Raw genomic sequence first — 17,445 nt, 5'->3', positions numbered from 1 at the left:
GAGGAGGGCTTTCAGCTGTCAGCTCAGCCCGCCCTCCTGCTGCCTGTCCGGGGTTTGGAGGCGAGGAGAGTGGCCGCTTTCTGTGAGGCGTCGCTTCGGTAAAATCCAGGGACAGAGCGGTCAACATGACGACCAACATCAGGTACAAAAGCCGGATACCCGTTAAAGCAGGTGAGAGCGGCTCCTGGGTTTTATGTCTAGACATGTATTTATTGAAATTCAATGCAATGAGTGCTTCATGTTTCTGTCTCCCCGGGCGTCGCTCCACATCCCTGCACCTGCGCATCCTCCTCATCCATCCTGTAATGGCCAACAGAGGACAGCATGGAGGTAAGAGACGTCACCTGATGTGTTTGTTTTTGTGTTTGTAGTTGGAAATGCATGCACGGCCTCGGTTGGAGCAGCACCAGCAACGCTGCCGCCTCAGATCTGTTTTCGATGTGCGCGTTTCAGTTTTGTAAAGGCAAAATGCCGTGAGCAGCCGTGCCATCACGGCGCTGATCGGCAGCCTGGAGGCGGAGGAGGGCGTGAGATTTCATTTTTAAACGCGTATGTGGAGCAGAGCGTCACAAGAGGCGAGCAGCCAACATGGTACCCAAACGCCAGCATCCTTCCTCTCCATCCTCTCCTCCGCGAGTCTATTATTATCATTATAGCTCAGACTCCACCGATGAACTGGCCTCGTTGTTTACGTTTCATTAGCACGGCTCAGGGTTACAGTGTTCATTTAAATGAACCATTCCCGACCATTGTTCAGCTGAGAAACACAGCTGCCACATGAGCCTGCAGGGGAGGTCGCATGCATGACGACCCCCGGGCCTTTCTCCTCCCAGCACCTCACAGCGTCCGATGACTCGACGTGTGTGTGTCCGTCAGCAGCGCTATTCAAGCTGGTGTGAGACAATGTCAAGCTGAAAATGCATCAATGGGGCTTGTGATAGCAAATTGTCAACCACAACACTTGAGCGCTTCTTGCATATTTTATATATCCAGTGTAGAAGTACTCAGATCCTTTACTCAGGTCGACTGTGTACTTTGTTTCAACTCAAATGCTGCTGTCAAAATTGAGATTAAGTTAAAAAAAAAGTATTAGCAATAAAATCTACAATATATATATAAAGTAAAAAATGCTAAATACTATATGTAGAGGAGCCTATTTCAGAGTAATAATTATTGGAGATTAGCTGTTGATGAATTAATTTGCGCATCAATAATATTACAGCTGCTGGAGCTAATTTAAAGACATTATATTGGATAGCTGGTTATTTTTTATGCTAACTTTTAAAAATCCATTATCATTTATTAATAAATGACATGTATTATTCTGAATCTACATACAGGCTAAATCTTTATTTGGTTCATTTACTATCCAAGTAAGGTACAAGTACCCTAAAATAGCTAAGTACACTTTAGTAAATGTACTTCTATACACCACTATATGTGCACACAACTGTTTATTTTACAGTTGCCGGTTTATTAGGTACACCTACTGTAGCTAACACCACTGCTGTTTGATATAACAGCCCTGGGATAAATGGTACCTTAAGGTTTTGTTGAAGTTGTTTTAAAGTGGTTTGTTTTTTTTAAAGCTGCACTCGCTCTTGCTATTGAATTGAATTGCATTAAGTTGTGTTCTTTAGTTTATTTTTTATTCATATAAACATACTGCAGTCTGCAGAGAGACCATACAGTTGACTCAACAGCTCCCTAAACCTCTAAAACACAAACTTCAAGCTTCATGAAAGGAGAATTTATTGTAGTCACAACAGGCTGTGTTAGGTTTGGTGTCTGATTGACTGACCCTTCACCTTTTTTTTAACTTCGCACCCAAGAACATCACTTGACTTATAATTGAAGTATTTTTGCAGTTAAAGTAAGGAATCTGAGTTGAGTTGAATCTCTAAATATTACAAAAAAGTAGAAAAATACCTGAAAATTGTCCTCAAATATTATATCTGTGCAGTACCTCTCCACTAAGACTCAGTAGCATAAAAGCATCTGACAAATTTAAACTGACTTGTAAATGAAGAACACTTAACAATTTGCTTTGCTTAGTTTTTAGCATTTCCTGCAACACATTTTTCTCTTATCTTCATATTTATTCACTGTTGAATCTTCATTGAGAACTTTCTCCACCTCCACTGCTGCAAGATATATACAGTACACACTGGGCAGATTGCACAGAGATTTGCTTTTTCTCAGAAATTCACAGTTGGACCAAATCCAGTAGCTGAAATGATTGTGGTCACATGGTACCAACACTGCAGTGCACACACACACACACACACACACACACAAGCTTGTAAGTAGATTTCTAGAAAACCTGGCTCAGTGTGAGCGGTGGTGTGCTTGCATGTAGCACTTCCAGGTTGTGCAGAAAAACAAAGATATTACAATTTAAGCAGTGATGACTCTCTTTATATAAACATTCATCCTCAACATATAATAACTCACTCATGTTCAGTATTTGAATTACTACACAGTTTTTACACCTTGTGAGTTTTTGTTGGCTGGCATCCACTCTTCACTCCCACATACTCTACTGCAGCTGACCCTGCTGGGCACTTTGAGATAAATAACTCATATTCTGGACCATCTATGCTGAGGAGAAGAGAGATGGGCATCAGTGTAATCATGCTGACCTGATGCATCACTGAGATCGTCAGTGCTTAAGGAATCATAACTGATAATCAAGCCTAAATCAATATTTGCAGAACATCCCCCTCTCCTCTTTCTCTGTCCCCCTCCCTCACATCATCTTAAACGCTCCCGCTCCTTCCTTTGCTGCGCTATCGCGTTGCCAGGCAACAGTCCTTTTTTAATCTGTTTTCATCACTTCTCTGATACGAGGCAGTGGACGCCATCTGACCTACCCACAATCCCATGTGGTCATTATTGTGTGTGTGTGTGTGTGTGTGTGTGTGTGTGTGTGTGTGTGTGTGTGTGTGGGTGTGTGGGTGGACCTTTAGTGAACATTTTAGTAACAGTTGAGCTGGGTATGTCACCCTGACATGATGACGCACACAAGAGTCAAATGAGCCTGTTAAAACATCCTGCCTTACCTGAGCAAATGTAAATGTTTTGACATCCATTTCATACTTCCAGTGCTGGTATGATCATCTAAAACCTGAGGAAGGGTCTCTTTCACGGTGTATGTCACTGTATGTTTTGAAATGTTGTCTGTGGCAGGAAGATTATGTTATTCATTATTGTTTGGTTGTTTATCTGTCCTGGAAGAGTCCTCTGTTGTTCCTCCTGCTTTTTCTCTAGTTTTGTTGGTGTCCTTCCCATCTGCATCATGTATGTTTTATGGTACAGAGACTGTAGCGCCCTCTCAGACACAGTTGTTATTTTGGCTGATGAAGTCTTGAAAAGAAAACCCTGGACGTAACAATGATTTGATGAGTTCCACGTTCTAATAAACCCAACTTATAAAACCCTCTAAAGGTTTTATAACTTGTCACCTGTTTTAACCTGGCGACCTTTGAGGTTACGAAGTACTGACGTTTCTCCAAACCATGTATTACTGCAAAGTGCTGAGGTACTTTTGAGGAAATGTCTCCATGTTACTATTGTCTGGATGAAACAGGTCACTGGTCACATTACACACACTGAATTCTCCCTGCAGCAGTGAACAGATGTTCAGTCAGACGCATATGTGTCATTTCACTCCAGATACACTCAGCTCCTCTGTTGAGTCCTCCTCCATTACTCCTCACTCTCCCACTTACTCCCTTTTTGTCTTTACACACACACACACACACACACACACACACACACACACACACACACACACACACACACACACACACTTTGCTGCCACAGATGGGACCCTGACCAGCTTTAAGTGTGGACCAGCTGCAAGGCTGGAATAGGCGTATCTCAGGGGGTTGGGTGGGGTATTGAACCTGGTGATTGGACCCCCTGCAGCTCCTGCTTTTCAACAGAACAAAATAAGACATAAGAACAGAGGGAGAAAGTGTCAGATTCGTTGTTCTTCTTTTGGCATTATGGGAGAAAGCATAAGACCACAGCCAGAAGCAGGTTGCCAGTTGTTTTGCAAACTAAGCTTAGACAAATGAGAGTGGTGTTAATCTTCTCTAGCAGAAAGCAAATAACCACATCTCAAAATTACACACAGCCCCCATTTTATTTTATTAAAATGATTATATAATATGGTAGTAAAAAGTGAAGTACAGGGAATTAAAAGAAGGTTATGATAATGAGACCTAATTGTGGTTGATTTCTGTGGCAAAGAAGAATATAACATATCAGGATGCAGGAAGATAATACTTGTTAGGAGGATGTCTGTGAAGATCCTCAGTTGACCAGGTGAAGTTAACTAGAGGTTGAGTCATGACAAACACTAGAAGTCCAGTTAACTTGTTAGTAGGATCAGACCAGACGTCTCAGTCTTCATAACACGTCCTTCCACCTTCTTTCCTCTCTGAATCCTGCTGCTAAATGTTCATACCATTCAAGGTTATGGCCATGCTGCCACAAGTGCACATTGTCGCTGAATAGGCGGATGCTAAAACTGGCCTCAGATAGCAAAGTGTCCTTCAGTGAAGCAATTTGATTGTTGCCTGAGCAATTACATGCCGTCAGATTAGCATGTTAAAGAGCCATGTGCACATAGGCCTTTGTATCTCAAGGAGAGAAAACAGAGGAGGAGCGGGGAGGCTGGGGGCTCAGGGTCCATTGACAGTGTTTTTATAACTCTCTGCCAATGTTTCATCCACCCTCACCCCTCCTGCCCCCCTTATCTCTGGTCTTACCCTCCTTTGCTTCGCTCACTGGTCAGTAAACAGGAATTTAGAGGAAGCATTCAGGGTTAATGGTGTGAAAGTGTCAGCTGGCTGCCTGGAAGATGCAGAGAAGTCTTCAGTAAAGGTCACCGCTCTTTGTGGCTCCATCCCAGCCTGTCTGGCTGCTTTAAGCCAGGAACACACCACATGATTTTAAGACCGGTTATTACCACGATGACTGTTTGATGACAGTACAAACTGATCTGAGCACAGCTGAGAAGCAACTGAGTACAAGCTGTATGCTTTGTCATGTACTTTGTGCTCTTGTACTTTGACTACCAGTAGTTTCTCCCATGAAGTAATGAAGACGAGCAGTTGTCAAGTGAGCGATGGTAAATCACTTCATGCTCTGTTACGATTTTAATAGCTGCGTCTGTGCTGTGTCACTTGAAAGTGCATGTCACTGGGTAGTGATTGGTACGCTGCTGGACCGGACTCATTTGGATTGTGTTGTGTTTGTATCATAGCAGTGGGGTAGACTGCTGTGCCCTATTCAAAGTCACTTCCTTTACGGTCACAACTTTCTATGACAGAGAGGAAGAAACTGGCCACTACCTGCTGTTTTAGTGGCTGATCTCTGGATCTGTGCCTCTGCAGGACTGTCCAACAGAGTCATGGTCCATTTAAAATCGCAAATTATATTTTGACAGAGAAGAAAGGGAGTTCAAGGAAGTTTGGACCCATGACAGTCCTGCACATTTTCCACATCTTTTCAGTCATCCTGTTGTCCAGCTCAAAGACAGAGGGCAGCTGATGCAGAATTGACTAGAGGTGTGTGTAAAAAACAATCATAGAGAATTAGTTTTAGATTCATGTAGTGTGTGAATATGCTTATACTATATTCATTTGTGTTTCCAATCTACAGCTGTGAGCTAAACCTGTTTCCAAATCTCGTCTCACACCCGAACAGTCAACTCAAAAGTCTGTGTGTCTGAAATGAAGTGTCTGGAGTGAAGGGGGCAACACTTCGTGATGAGAGATGTTTAATTGAACATAGTCTGATCTGCAAAGAGTTTGTGTATTTGTATATGGGAGGAGGGGACAGCTGGCCACCAAGATAGACTGAAGGTGGGGGGGTTTAGCTGGGGAGCTATTGTAATACCATTTGAAGACATCTGTTCCTTTCTTCTATTCAGACTGACCATCCCAGCCCCCTTCATTCACACTAGCACACTTTCATGTCTCTACAGTGAGCTGTACTCTTCACCTAGCATCTCTTCTCCTTTTTGCGTCAGCACCATCAGTCAGAAAGCGTAAAGCCAATATGTTTTATTTACATTAAGTCCTCTGTCTCCCTCCTATGGTGTGGAGCAGGAGTGTAACATCCTGCACGTGGCATCGTCATGGGGTGTGCCTGCTTGGGGAAAGAAAAAGAAAAAAAAAAAAAGGTTCAGCTTCTTTTATTTCAAAGAGCATTTAAGTTCTGCAGCCCACATCATGTATGAGTCCAGACACACCCACACATACACACACCACTGTCACATCTGGAAGTAATCAAGTCCAACCTCTGCAATGAAATGCACCTCTGCACACGCACACACACACACACACACACACACACACACATACACATAGAGTCTTGACACAGAGATGACGTGATGGCTGATTTCAGTCTAGACCAATGCTTTGCCATGCCAGGCCATAATAGTTTTAAGGAACTTTGCTTTTTTGCTTACTTGCCAAGATGAGAATATCGATACCACACTTAAGACTGTAGGAGAAACATGAAGCTTCAGCCAACAGGTGATTAGCTCAGCACAGCAGCTTTGAGCTTGGCTGCCGTGTAGGTTTGATAATTAAAAAGATAAATCACAGGTTCAACATAAACGATAAACAAAAACAATATGCTTTTATTGAGGCCACATGTAATTGTTTGTGCAGTTTCATTATCACATTGTTCCGCCTTTGATTCATTCTTATTAATTGGACACAGTCTGCTCCTCCCTGCTTTAAATGATGAAATATATCCTTCATCTTTAAATTGGTTTGATTTAGATTAAAGCTGCACAGTTGAGGTGGCAGCCCTTTGTTTCTGATTAACAAACGACCTGCAGTGTTAAAGTCACAAATAGAGACAAATTATATTAGGCATATTGAAATAAATAAAAATACAGTACTTCACTAAAACACTACAAATGTGTGTATCAGAACTTAGTTTTTTTTTTTCTTCAATCCTCTTCCATCAGTCATCTTACATTAGATTTTCTTGTGATTAACTTCATAGACAGTTGTTACAGACAGTGTCCATCAGTCTTAACAAACAGGTGATGTCCCTCACCAGGAGCAAGTATATTTGTTTTAATTCATGAAGTGCATTTCTGTGTTGATACTTCTGGCTTTAGGCTTTAGAAGTAATTTGAATACAGGATTTTTCCTTTTACATAGTTTGATTGATACTTTGATACTTGCTCATCATGAACCACTGGTCTATGTGATGCAGAGCAGCCTCTGTTCGACACATGCATGAACTAAACAAATAGATGCAGAAGTTAATTCAGCTAATAATCTGATAAGCTCAGTCCACAGGCCCAAACTTGCAGCATTTCTGTCTTTATCTGCTGTTTGTTTTGAGCCGCACTGCAGCTTATGTCACTGTCAAGTTCAAACAAGTTGTCTTTATTTCTCATCTTTTAACAGCGGGGCCTGCACAGCATCAACACTTTCTGTCTGTTCCTTTCTGCAGCTTCTTAAGAGCTGGTGATTTTATTTTTCAACTATGTGAGCTGGGGGAGGGAATACAGGCTCAATGAATGAGTTTCTTTTAGACCTTGACTTCTTCCATCCCTGCCTTGTTTCCTCCCTCAAATTGCCACCTCTCTCTTACTCCGTCTCTCCATTTCTTTCCCTCCCAGCCAGAATTCCTCTGTACCTGTCTGAACAGGGAGAGCTGGACCGCTGTAGGGCAGAGGAAAGAAAGAAAGAAAGAAAGCAAAAGAAAGAAAGAGGGCAGGACAAAGCAAAACAAAAGCAATCAAGAAGAGAAAAGTAGGAGGAACAAAAGACAGATTTTTAAAGAGCAACAAACAGGAATAGGGGTGTATCAGAGACAATTTGGGAACAGACAGAGAGTGAAAGACGAGTTTGTCAAGGACTCAAGGCTTCAAATTCGCTTTTTCCCTTTTGGGGTGTTTTGCAACTTTCTGAGGCTCGTGGCTATTTTGGTCCGTCAGTGTTGGAGCGGTTTAGGATGGATGCCATCATGCTGCAAGAAAAACTGGTGGAACGACTGCTGTGCCCGCGAGTGAGAACTGCCAGGCAGAAGGTAAAGAGCTGATTCTGGGAGAGAAATGTGTGCACAACGTTAAAAAAGAGGGGAAACTATCCGGCAAATTAAAAAAAGACGAGAAAAAGATGGAAAGTTTAGCTTTAGTTTAGAAACACAGGAACAAGCAATCCACACACCGTCTTGGGGGTTCTGACAGATGGACCCTAAGATGATTTGTTTTTCCTCAAAGCATTTTGATGATTATTTATCGATTCATCTGCAGCTTCTCTTATTTTTTCTCTTTGCTCTTTGGCAAGTGTCTCTGCCTGGCACTGATCACATCGCCTGTGGTTTTATGTTTTCTTATAAATGTGATCCTCACCCAAGGGGGATGTCGGAAATGCCTATGACAAGTTATGACAGCGTATGTGGACGCCGACTGTGTGTTTGGCTCCTGTGTTTGCAGAGTGAAAAAAGAGCTTTTCAGGTCTGTTGAATGCAGCTTCTGTCTGTGTGTGAATGCTCAGTGAGGGCCTCGAGTGTGTGTTTATATCTACACATGTCAGCATGTAGTGCTGAAGGGTAAAGATTACGTTCTGCCAGATGCAGCAGAGAAAACCTGCTGGACTGAGAGCTGCTGTCAGACACAGTGAGAGGCTGGTACCCTGTGGTTCTCTTTGTGCATCTCAGAGAGATTTAGTGGAAAATCTGGTTATTTACTGGTTATTCTCAGCTGCTCAGAGAGGAATGCCATGCACGTTCTTTCCATGAGCTCCATCTGCCTGTTGTGGTTATTTTATTGCATCAAACTCTGCTGGATTCATTTAGTCTTCACATAAAAAAAAAAATCCTTAGACCACTCTTACAATTATTTGGTGTCTGCTTCTATTTCAAACCTATAAGTTTTTGATATATAATTTGAGAAAATGTATTTGGTACCTTTTTGAAATAATCAGTTAATTGTTGAAATCATTTTTCAACAGTTTGGAACAAGCGATTATTAAAATAGTTGTATAATTATATTTTTCTGTGCCACCATTTGATTTAACAGTGTTTCAGATCTGCAATAGTCAGTAGTCAGATATGTTGATTAAAAAAAACATCACATCAATTCCGCTTCCTCTCACAAAGCATGATTTAATGCTAAATACCTCCTCCTTCTTCTTTGTGTCTTTTTTTCTGCCTCAGGAGAAACAGTATGTGGGTTTTGCGACTCTGCCCAACCAGGTCCACAGGAAGTCTGTGAAGAAAGGTTTCGACTTCACGCTGATGGTGGCAGGTTTGTGGTGACAAATATGACAGAAAAGCTGCTCGACTGACACAGTTGACAGTTTATTATTCCTAATGTTTTTTGGCTTATGTTAGATATAAGCACATGATAATTAGCTGTGTGTGTGTGTGTGTGTGTGTGTGTGTGTGTGTGTGTGTGTGTGTGTGTGTGTGTGTGTAGGAGAGTCAGGTATGGGTAAATCCACCCTGGTCAACAGCCTGTTCCTTACAGACCTCTACAAAGACAGGAAGTTACTGAATGCTGAGGGTGAGTCTTCATGCTATTTATTACGTCTCTGTCTATTATGGTCATGAGTGCAGCATCACATGACTTTGGTAAAATACTGGCCAGTATTACAGTAACAGTACTCTGTTTGTTATTTATGTGACATGAACCACAGCTTTTCTTTGAAATACTTACACTTGTATTTGATGTTCAGAAACAACAGCATAGTACTGGTAAAACACTGACAAATGGTTAAAGTATTTGTATTGTAGTTTTCTAATAATGACTGTTAATTCCATTTTCTCCATGTGACTCACTTTCCTTCACTTTGTCCTTTCAGAGCGTATTAACCAAACTGTGGAGATCATCAAACACACTGTCGACATCGAGGAGAAAGGAGTGAAGCTGAAGCTGACCATCGTAGACACGCCGGGGTTCGGAGACGCCGTCAATAACAACGAGTGGTGAGCTGAAAGAAAGACCTGTTGGCCTGACATGTGCCTGACTCAGCCTGCTCGCTTCAATTCACAGTCCCGGCAGAAGCTGCTAACACAGGCTGTGTGTGTGTGCGTGTGTCTTTGTGTGTGTGTCCTAGCTGGAAGCCAATCACAGACTACATAGATCAGCAGTTTGAGCAATACTTCAGGGATGAGAGTGGGCTGAACAGAAAGAACATCCAGGACAACAGGGTCCACTGCTGCCTCTACTTTATCCCTCCATTCGGGCACGGGTAATAAAAACACACACTCACATACACGCTGCAGTTCCTAGTTGTGTAGCATTAGGGACACTTTGTGATATGATGCATTCTTCAGCCTCTTACCCTGATATTAAACATCTCAACTAAATGTCTAATCCCAACCCTAAACCAAACCTAAACCTAGTCTTAACCCTCAAACTGCCCTCTGAAGTTTTATGGACAAGCCAAAACTTCCTAAATTGAATTGTAGCATGTACACACAGAGGGATACAATTCAGAATCAGAGGCCTGGAATAAATCAAATCAGCACCAGTCGTCAGTTAAAACCATATTGATTTGTTGAGCTTTAATCCCCTTTTCTCCTGCTCACTCCGGCTCCACAGACTGCGTCCAGTGGATGTTGAGTTCATGAAGGCCCTGCATGAAAAAGTCAACATAATTCCACTCATTGCAAAAGCCGACTGCCTCACGCCCAACGAAATAAAGAAGCTCAAAGACCGAGTGAGTCCCAGACCTGCATCTCCTCAGTGGATTGCACCGTAACATTTAGTTTGATTTGTACATATGTGTGTGTGTGTGTGTGTGTGTGTGTGTTTGAATGTGTCTAGATACGAGAGGAGATAGACAAGTTCGGGATCAAAGTGTACCAGTTCCCTGAATGTGACTCTGATGAGGATGAAGAGTTTAAACAACTTGACAAAGAGCTGAAGGTGAGCCTGCCAGATTGTTTACTCATCCATTGTTAGTGGCTTTAGCTCTGGATATAGGCTGAGATACAGTGATTGGGATCTTAATGAAATTACAGGAATGCTGTTGGTAGGTACAATGTGATATTAGCAACCGTATTAACCTTAAAGGTCAGTTCACTACAAATGACACGGCTGTGACAGATAATTCCTTAGAGAAAGTAAAGAATCTTGTGCTTAAAAGCTTTGTCCAAGGTTTTGCTCAGTTTTTTATCCTGCAGTCAATGTGTGTGGGCAACTGAGCAAACTTCATATGCTCAGGAAAACCATGCAACGCAGATGAAAGCCCCAGAAAAAAGTAATCAGTTTTGTTTCTGCCTCTAAACCTTCTGCCTCCTCCCTAATACAGGGAAGGTGAATAGAGTTTTGTTTTTGCAACCTGAAGTGCTAAAAAAAAAAAAAAAAACACACATTTGAAAAACAGGAATGTGCCTTTTCAGGAACAGTGTCACCCTTTGCACTGGATAATCCACAGACTTTACTGTGAGCTGCTTTTATAAGGATTTAGTAGCAGGTTTTGTGAAACTGTTCACAGTGAGGTCTGTGGATTATCTGGAATAAAGGCTTCAGTATATTTCAAACGAGCAAGTCATACCGTTTAATTAGACAATAGTGTTGTGGCCTCAAAGACACAGGCTGAATCTCAGTTCCTTTCTTTTGAAAGGGGCCATGACATAGAAGGTCAGACTTTGCCAAATGCAGGTTGCAGCGGGTGTGATGGTTAGATTATCTGATTAGGAAAATGATCAGACTATGTCTATGCCTGTCGATCTGAAAGGCACACTGTTTGAAACATACTGAAGAGGCTTGGTGAGGATACTATCTCTGAAAAGATGAGTTGAGTGTTTTCAATGTATTTTTTCAGTGATTCGATTAAAACTTATGAAATGCCATTTACTGCTGCTGTGATGAAATGGATGCAGAAACGTCAGATGAAATGTCTTCAGGTCATTTGGATGGACAGGCATATTTGAAGACATTTACATGCTCCTAAGCTGAGCTGTAGTAGCTGCGGAGTTGATTCATGTGGGCATCTGCTCTGAATCTGTCGATTAGTTGTGAAATCTGTGCAAGAAACATAAACAGCTAACAGACTTTTACTTATCTCAGCAGTTTCAGTCGTGCATGTCTCAGTGTCCTATTGTGACTGTGTATGACTGAATCTTTCCCAGGGCAGAGACTTATCAGTCAGTTCTGTCTGGATAGATAAGGATTCAAAAAAACATCTGGCCCTCATGTCTCTGTGTGCAGGAGTGCACCCCGTTCGCTGTGATTGGGAGTAATACAGTGGTGGAGGCTCGAGGGCAGAGAGTGAGAGGAAGACTGTACCCCTGGGGAATTGTTGAAGGTATTATTTTTAACATGCGAGCCTTTGTGTGCACATTAAACACAATTGTACTCTACATTAAATCATTTTACACATGTCTTTGCTCAGTGGAGAACCAGTCCCACTGTGACTTCGTGAAACTGAGGAACATGCTGATCCGTTCACACATGCACGACCTCAAAGACGTCACCTGCGATGTCCACTATGAAAACTACAGAGCACAGTGCATACAGGAGATGACCAGGTGTGTTTGTGTGCAAAAGAGTCTGGTGAGAAATGAAGTTGTATGAGAGGGCAGATATTTTGGAAACAGCTCAGATTACTGCTGATGTTTACAGATTTCAGTAAAGATGTGCTGGTTTCGCTTCTCATCCTCCTTTTCTTCTTCTTCTCTCAGTAAACTGGCTCAGGACAACCGTATGGAGAGTCCCATCCCCATCCTGCCTCTCTCCACTCCAGATGTGGACACTGAGAAATTAATCAAAATGAAAGATGAGGAGGTATGAAGCAACATGAATGTTTTGATTGTTCTGGAAGATGAGGCTGTTATTTTTGATGATGAATGTATCTTAGATTAGTCACTGGCGTCTGATACACAAGATGAAAATGCTAGAAAGACAAAAAGTTTTTTCATATTCTCATATACAAATATGTCACTGGCCCAAGACAGACACACGAGAATTTCTATAAATCCTCTTCCGTGTCTCCATTTGAAACACTAAAAAGGATTCACACTATAAGGAAAAGTTTAACCCTGCAAACCTTCCTGCCTGCAGCTGAAAAGGATGCAGGAGATGCTGAATAAGATGCAGCAACAGATGCACGAGAAAGACCAGTGACGTCTTCCAGAGCAGAGCTGGGCTGCAACACCACCTGCTGTTTCTCCCCTGAACAACCGTGAGACCTTCAGACAATGAACATGGAAATCACATGTTAGTGGCAACTCTGGCTGTACATGTATCTTCAGTTTGGTGCTTTGTATAGTTTGTCTGCCTGGAGGGTTGTTTTGTCTGATGTTTTTTTTTTTTTTTTTTTAAAATGATCCGTTTGCCCACTTTGTGCCCTCGCTGTGATTTAACAGTTTTAACATATATAATATAAATGCATAATTTAAATTACTACTCAGTGTATCTAATTTATAAACGCAGAGCTAAACTTTTTGGATATTCTGTCAGGGTATGAACATCTGCGGTACAAGGGTTTTTGTAAAGAAATTTAGGTTGTTGGTGATGTTTAGATGGATATTGTTTTTAATTCTTAGAGTGTGTTTGGATGTGTGATTGTATGTATTCATGAATTTGCTTTTGATATCACCAGATGTCCGTCCATGAAATTCTCCTTTGTCCTTGAAAAGGTACCACAGTGACTTTACTTTTATTTTAATTGTATTTTTCCTTGCTCTTTGATCAGCAGTAAGACCTTGATGTGACATTTTTAACATATGATCAGTCAGAAAATCCTCTCCCAGCATTTTTATATGTGCTGAGCTGAAAATGCACTTATTGCCTGTGGCGAACTGTGAAGGGAAAGCCTTTGACATAATGAGAGGTTGGTGCAGTATATGGTGCATGTGTAGGCATGCTACCATTACTCATATGCTAAATGCCGTGGGCCTATTTTGACTGCTTTTTAGCTGATGTCCTGTGCTTGTAGTAAAATGCATCATGACCTACAGTATGCTTTGCTGCCACTATGGGATCGTAAAACTAGATCACAAACGAGGAGAAAATACTGTGTTCATGCTTCTCTTTTAAATTTGACTTTTGGACCTGAGTTATGTGTGTATCCTTGAAATGGCTTGTGTGTATATATGTGTGTGTGTGTGTGTGTGTGTGTGTGTGTGTGTGTGTGTGTGTGTGTGTGTGTGTGTGTGTGTGTGAGTGCGTGTCTGCTTGTACTGAAGAACAGTACATACTTTGCCTGAAGGCTATGAGCTCAGCCTGTGCCCCGTTTATATAAAGGTGTGACAAATAAACTTGTTTCTCGTCAGTCTGACTCCACTGCCCGTCCCTTGTTTCTCTGATGATTATGGAGTCATAAGTTACTGTGACTGCCAGTAAGACCAGTGCAAAAAGTCCTCTGTCGTTTCTGGATGTCAGAGTCTAAGCAGCATTATCCGATCCAAGTTTATCTCCTGCAGCCATTCTTCCACCACACTGACCACAGCATCTCCTCCCTGCCAGTCAGAGGAGACACAGGCAGATAATGAACAGTGGTGGAAAGTATATTTACTCAAGAACATTTCTGAGGCTTATTTGTCCTACAATGTATCATTTTAAGTTAAACAATATGCCAAGAAAATTAAAATTAGCACCATATTTACACATAAATGCATTTATAACAACTAAATAATTCTGAAATTGGCATCTGCATGGTGAAAGCTTTTAGTTCTGATTATTTAAGGTATTTAAAGTAACACTTAAGTACTTTTACTAAAGCATTTTTCTTTCCGTTAAGCTTTCTGAAAAATTATAAGGATATTACAGTAAGGGCACATTAATCGAAGAGCTGCTGATAATTTCCATGTCCTGTGTGAAGCTCATGCTCTTGTGTTTATGCTGCGCATGCGTGTGCACGAACATCTGTGTTCATATTTGATAGTGGTCTTTATCAGCGAGTGGCAGCCGGCAGTAACATGCACACGCTCCCTCGCAGAGTGATCGCAAGAGACAGAGTCCTCTCGTGAAGACAAGCAGCACTGAAGGTAAATGACTCAAGATGTTTCTGTTTTGTAGCTTTCATGATAATATTGGCATAAAGTGATCAGAATATCCAAATATTACTTAAAGTTGGTGTGTGAAGTTGAGTTTGACAAAATTACTGCATTAGACATGAATGGTGTTTTTTGCATGTAGTACTTTAATGAACTGTAGAAGTATTTGTTTCTAATCTAGTGGTAAATTCTACCCTAGTCTTAAATATTATTACTGTTTAATATTAATGTTAGTCTTGTCCCCACAAAGTTTCACAAAGACTGCAGTTGCTGCAGGAGTCTTATTGGATTGCTTTTATTTGTATTTTGCAACATGAATCTCTTCTCCTCTCCCTTTTTCTCTCCAGTGACTGGTAACCATGAAGGAGTTTCTGTTCCTGGGTCTGCTCCTCTTGTTTGGGGGTCAAAGGTCATCAGCATGCCCCCACTTTTGTTCCTGTCCTGGCAGTCAGGTGGATTGCAGCAACAGGTCTCTCACCTCCTCGTCTCTGCCCAGTAGTTTCCCTGCTGGGACCACAGAGCTCCGTCTCCACAGCAACCAGCTGACCACCCTCCCTAATGGGGTCCTGGATGGTCTGACCTCCCTCCGTTCTGTCTCTCTTCATGGTAACCCCTGGGCGTGTGACTGTGGCATCCTTTACCTGCGAGCCTGGCTGCTACGTCAACCCAGCAGCCTCACAACACACTTGGGCGTCAACTGCAGCTCTCCTCCCAGCCTGAGAGGGCGGCTGGTGGTGTATTTAACCGAGGAGGAGGTCCTGGAGACCTGCCACTACTGGTACTGCAACCTGGCTCTGGCCTCGCAGGTGTGTCTGTTTGTGTTTGTAGTGGTTCAGGCGGCTCTGCTGGTGGCTCTCATTGTATTCCTGAGGAGGTTTGAGAGGTTGTCCAAAGAGGCGAGGAGAACCACAGAGGAAAGCTTCACAGCCGGGGAGGGTCTGAGGGAGAACGAGTACATCCCTTTAAAGGACAGCAGCACCTGAGATGGGGCTGAGATTTTGTTAAGACAAAAAGGATGATCTTTGCACTCTGAGGGAGAAATGGTTGTTCATATGTTATTGTGTCTCAAACTTTAATTCATCTTTATGCACAAGCTCATGACAAATTAAATAAAAAACCTGAATAGATGAATAGAAAAAAAAGTTCCAGATGATGTCTGAGCACCTATGGGACACTGAAGCTGTTGCTGTTACTAAGACAGTTTATTTTGGTTTTTCCTTTTAGTTGTCAGCCGTCTGTGTGTCGGTACAGCAGAGCCCAGGCATGAGATTTCATGCTTGAAATATCAAGTTAAAATGCAATAGTGCTATCTGGTGGGCAAACTTTGCAACCTAATATAAAGGTTTCACAAGCATTTTCTTCACTGCAGTTCTTTGTTACTTATCAGCCATATGTTTACACCATGTGGTTGAAATATTAAATTTGTTTTGCCTTCAAAGGTTCATGTGGATAAAAAACAAATAAATAAATGTGTGTGTTTGTAGAGGTTTGTGAACTCGTGCTTCTGTTTAGCGCCTCGTAATGCTGTATTTGTAAATATCAGCAATTAAAAACAAAACTTAACAGAAAACTGAATGGGAAAATGGTTATGTCCGAAGTACTTCATGAAGGACGTTTAGATCTGTGTGATACCTGGCAAATGTAATTGTTTTTTAGAATTGCATTACATTTATACATGAACATCAGATGTCATAATCACTATTTATTCTGATGTTTATTTTAATGCAGTGTAATTTTATATAAATACAATTTTAGACATTTCTTTTTGTAATTACATTCTGAGCTTTTAAACGCAAAGTGTTGCTGTTGCTAAGCAGCTATCAGACCACTTACACAGGAATGAACTATTTGAAGATTTCCAATCAGGATTTAGAGCACATCATAGTACAGAAACAGCACTGTTGAAAGTTACCAACGATCTTCTCTTAGCCTCAGATAATGGACTTGTTTCGATACTTGTCCTCCTAGACCTTAGTGCAGCATTCGACACCATTGACCACAACATCTTATTACAGAGACTGGAGCATGTGATTGGTATCAGAGGAACAGCGTTAAAGTGGTTCCAATCCTATTTATCGGACAGATTCCAGTTTGTTCATGTCCATGATGAACCTTCCACACGAACAAAAGTTAGTTATGGAGTTCCACAAGGTTCTGTGCTAGGACCGATTCTGTTCACCCTGTACATGCTTCCTTTAGGATATATCATTAGGAAGCACTCTATTAATTACCACTGCTATGCGGATGACACTCAGTTATATCAATCTATTAAACCTGTTAACACAAACCAGTTAACCAGACTTCAAGCCTGTCTAACTGACATAAAGGCTTGGATGACCAGTAACTTTTTACTTTTAAACTCGGAGAAAACAGAAGTCATTATATTTGGGCCTAAAAATCTCAGAAATAACTTTTCTAAAATTATAGCTACTCTAGATGGCATAGCCCTGG

At 41.6% G+C, this 17,445-nt stretch overlaps 2 protein-coding genes across 3 annotated transcripts; both read left to right on the top strand.

Annotated features, from left to right (window-relative positions):
* Positions 1-36: 36 nt before the first annotated feature.
* On the top strand, positions 37-14,325 carry septin5a (septin 5a). Of its 2 annotated transcripts, XM_026321558.2 has the most exons (12): positions 37-171; positions 317-330; positions 9,202-9,292; positions 9,464-9,550; positions 9,849-9,972; positions 10,104-10,238; positions 10,592-10,709; positions 10,817-10,918; positions 12,206-12,302; positions 12,390-12,525; positions 12,679-12,781; positions 13,058-14,325. In XM_026321558.2, the coding sequence occupies exons 1-12, from the start codon at positions 126-128 to the stop codon at positions 13,118-13,120; spliced, it is 1,116 nt and encodes a 371-aa protein (XP_026177343.1). In that variant the 5' UTR covers positions 37-125; the 3' UTR covers positions 13,121-14,325. The 2 variants fall into 2 exon arrangements, with proteins under 2 accessions (XP_026177343.1, XP_026177341.1); XM_026321556.2 differs by lacking the exons at positions 37-171; positions 317-330 and adding an exon at positions 7,745-8,070 and having other exon boundaries at positions 13,058-14,324.
* Positions 14,326-14,828: 503 nt separating this feature from the next.
* Positions 14,829-16,564, top strand: gp1bb (glycoprotein Ib platelet subunit beta). Its single transcript, XM_026321559.1, has 2 exons — positions 14,829-14,985; positions 15,342-16,564. Exon 2 carries the CDS (start codon positions 15,354-15,356, stop codon positions 15,975-15,977), a length of 624 nt encoding a protein of 207 aa, XP_026177344.1. The 5' UTR covers positions 14,829-14,985; positions 15,342-15,353; the 3' UTR covers positions 15,978-16,564.
* Positions 16,565-17,445: the final 881 nt, after the last annotated feature.

The sequence above is a fragment of the Mastacembelus armatus genome, chromosome 9 (assembly GCF_900324485.2).
Source record: "Mastacembelus armatus chromosome 9, fMasArm1.2, whole genome shotgun sequence".
NCBI lineage: Eukaryota > Metazoa > Chordata > Actinopteri > Synbranchiformes > Mastacembelidae > Mastacembelus > Mastacembelus armatus.
Note: the sequence above shows the minus strand (reverse complement) of the source record. Positions and strands in the feature narration are given on the sequence as shown.

Coding starts and splice junctions, on each gene's coding strand:
- gp1bb (XM_026321559.1), top strand. CDS start 15,354: ATGAAGGAGTTTCTGTTCCTGGGTCTGCTCCTCTTGTTTGGGGGTCAA.
- septin5a (XM_026321556.2), top strand. CDS start 7,996: ATGGATGCCATCATGCTGCAAGAAAAACTGGTGGAACGACTGCTGTGC. Junction 10,239..10,591: donor ATCCCTCCATTCGGGCACGG/GTAATAAAAACA, acceptor CCGGCTCCACAG/ACTGCGTCCAGTGGATGTTG. Junction 12,782..13,057: donor TCAAAATGAAAGATGAGGAG/GTATGAAGCAAC, acceptor TCCTGCCTGCAG/CTGAAAAGGATGCAGGAGAT.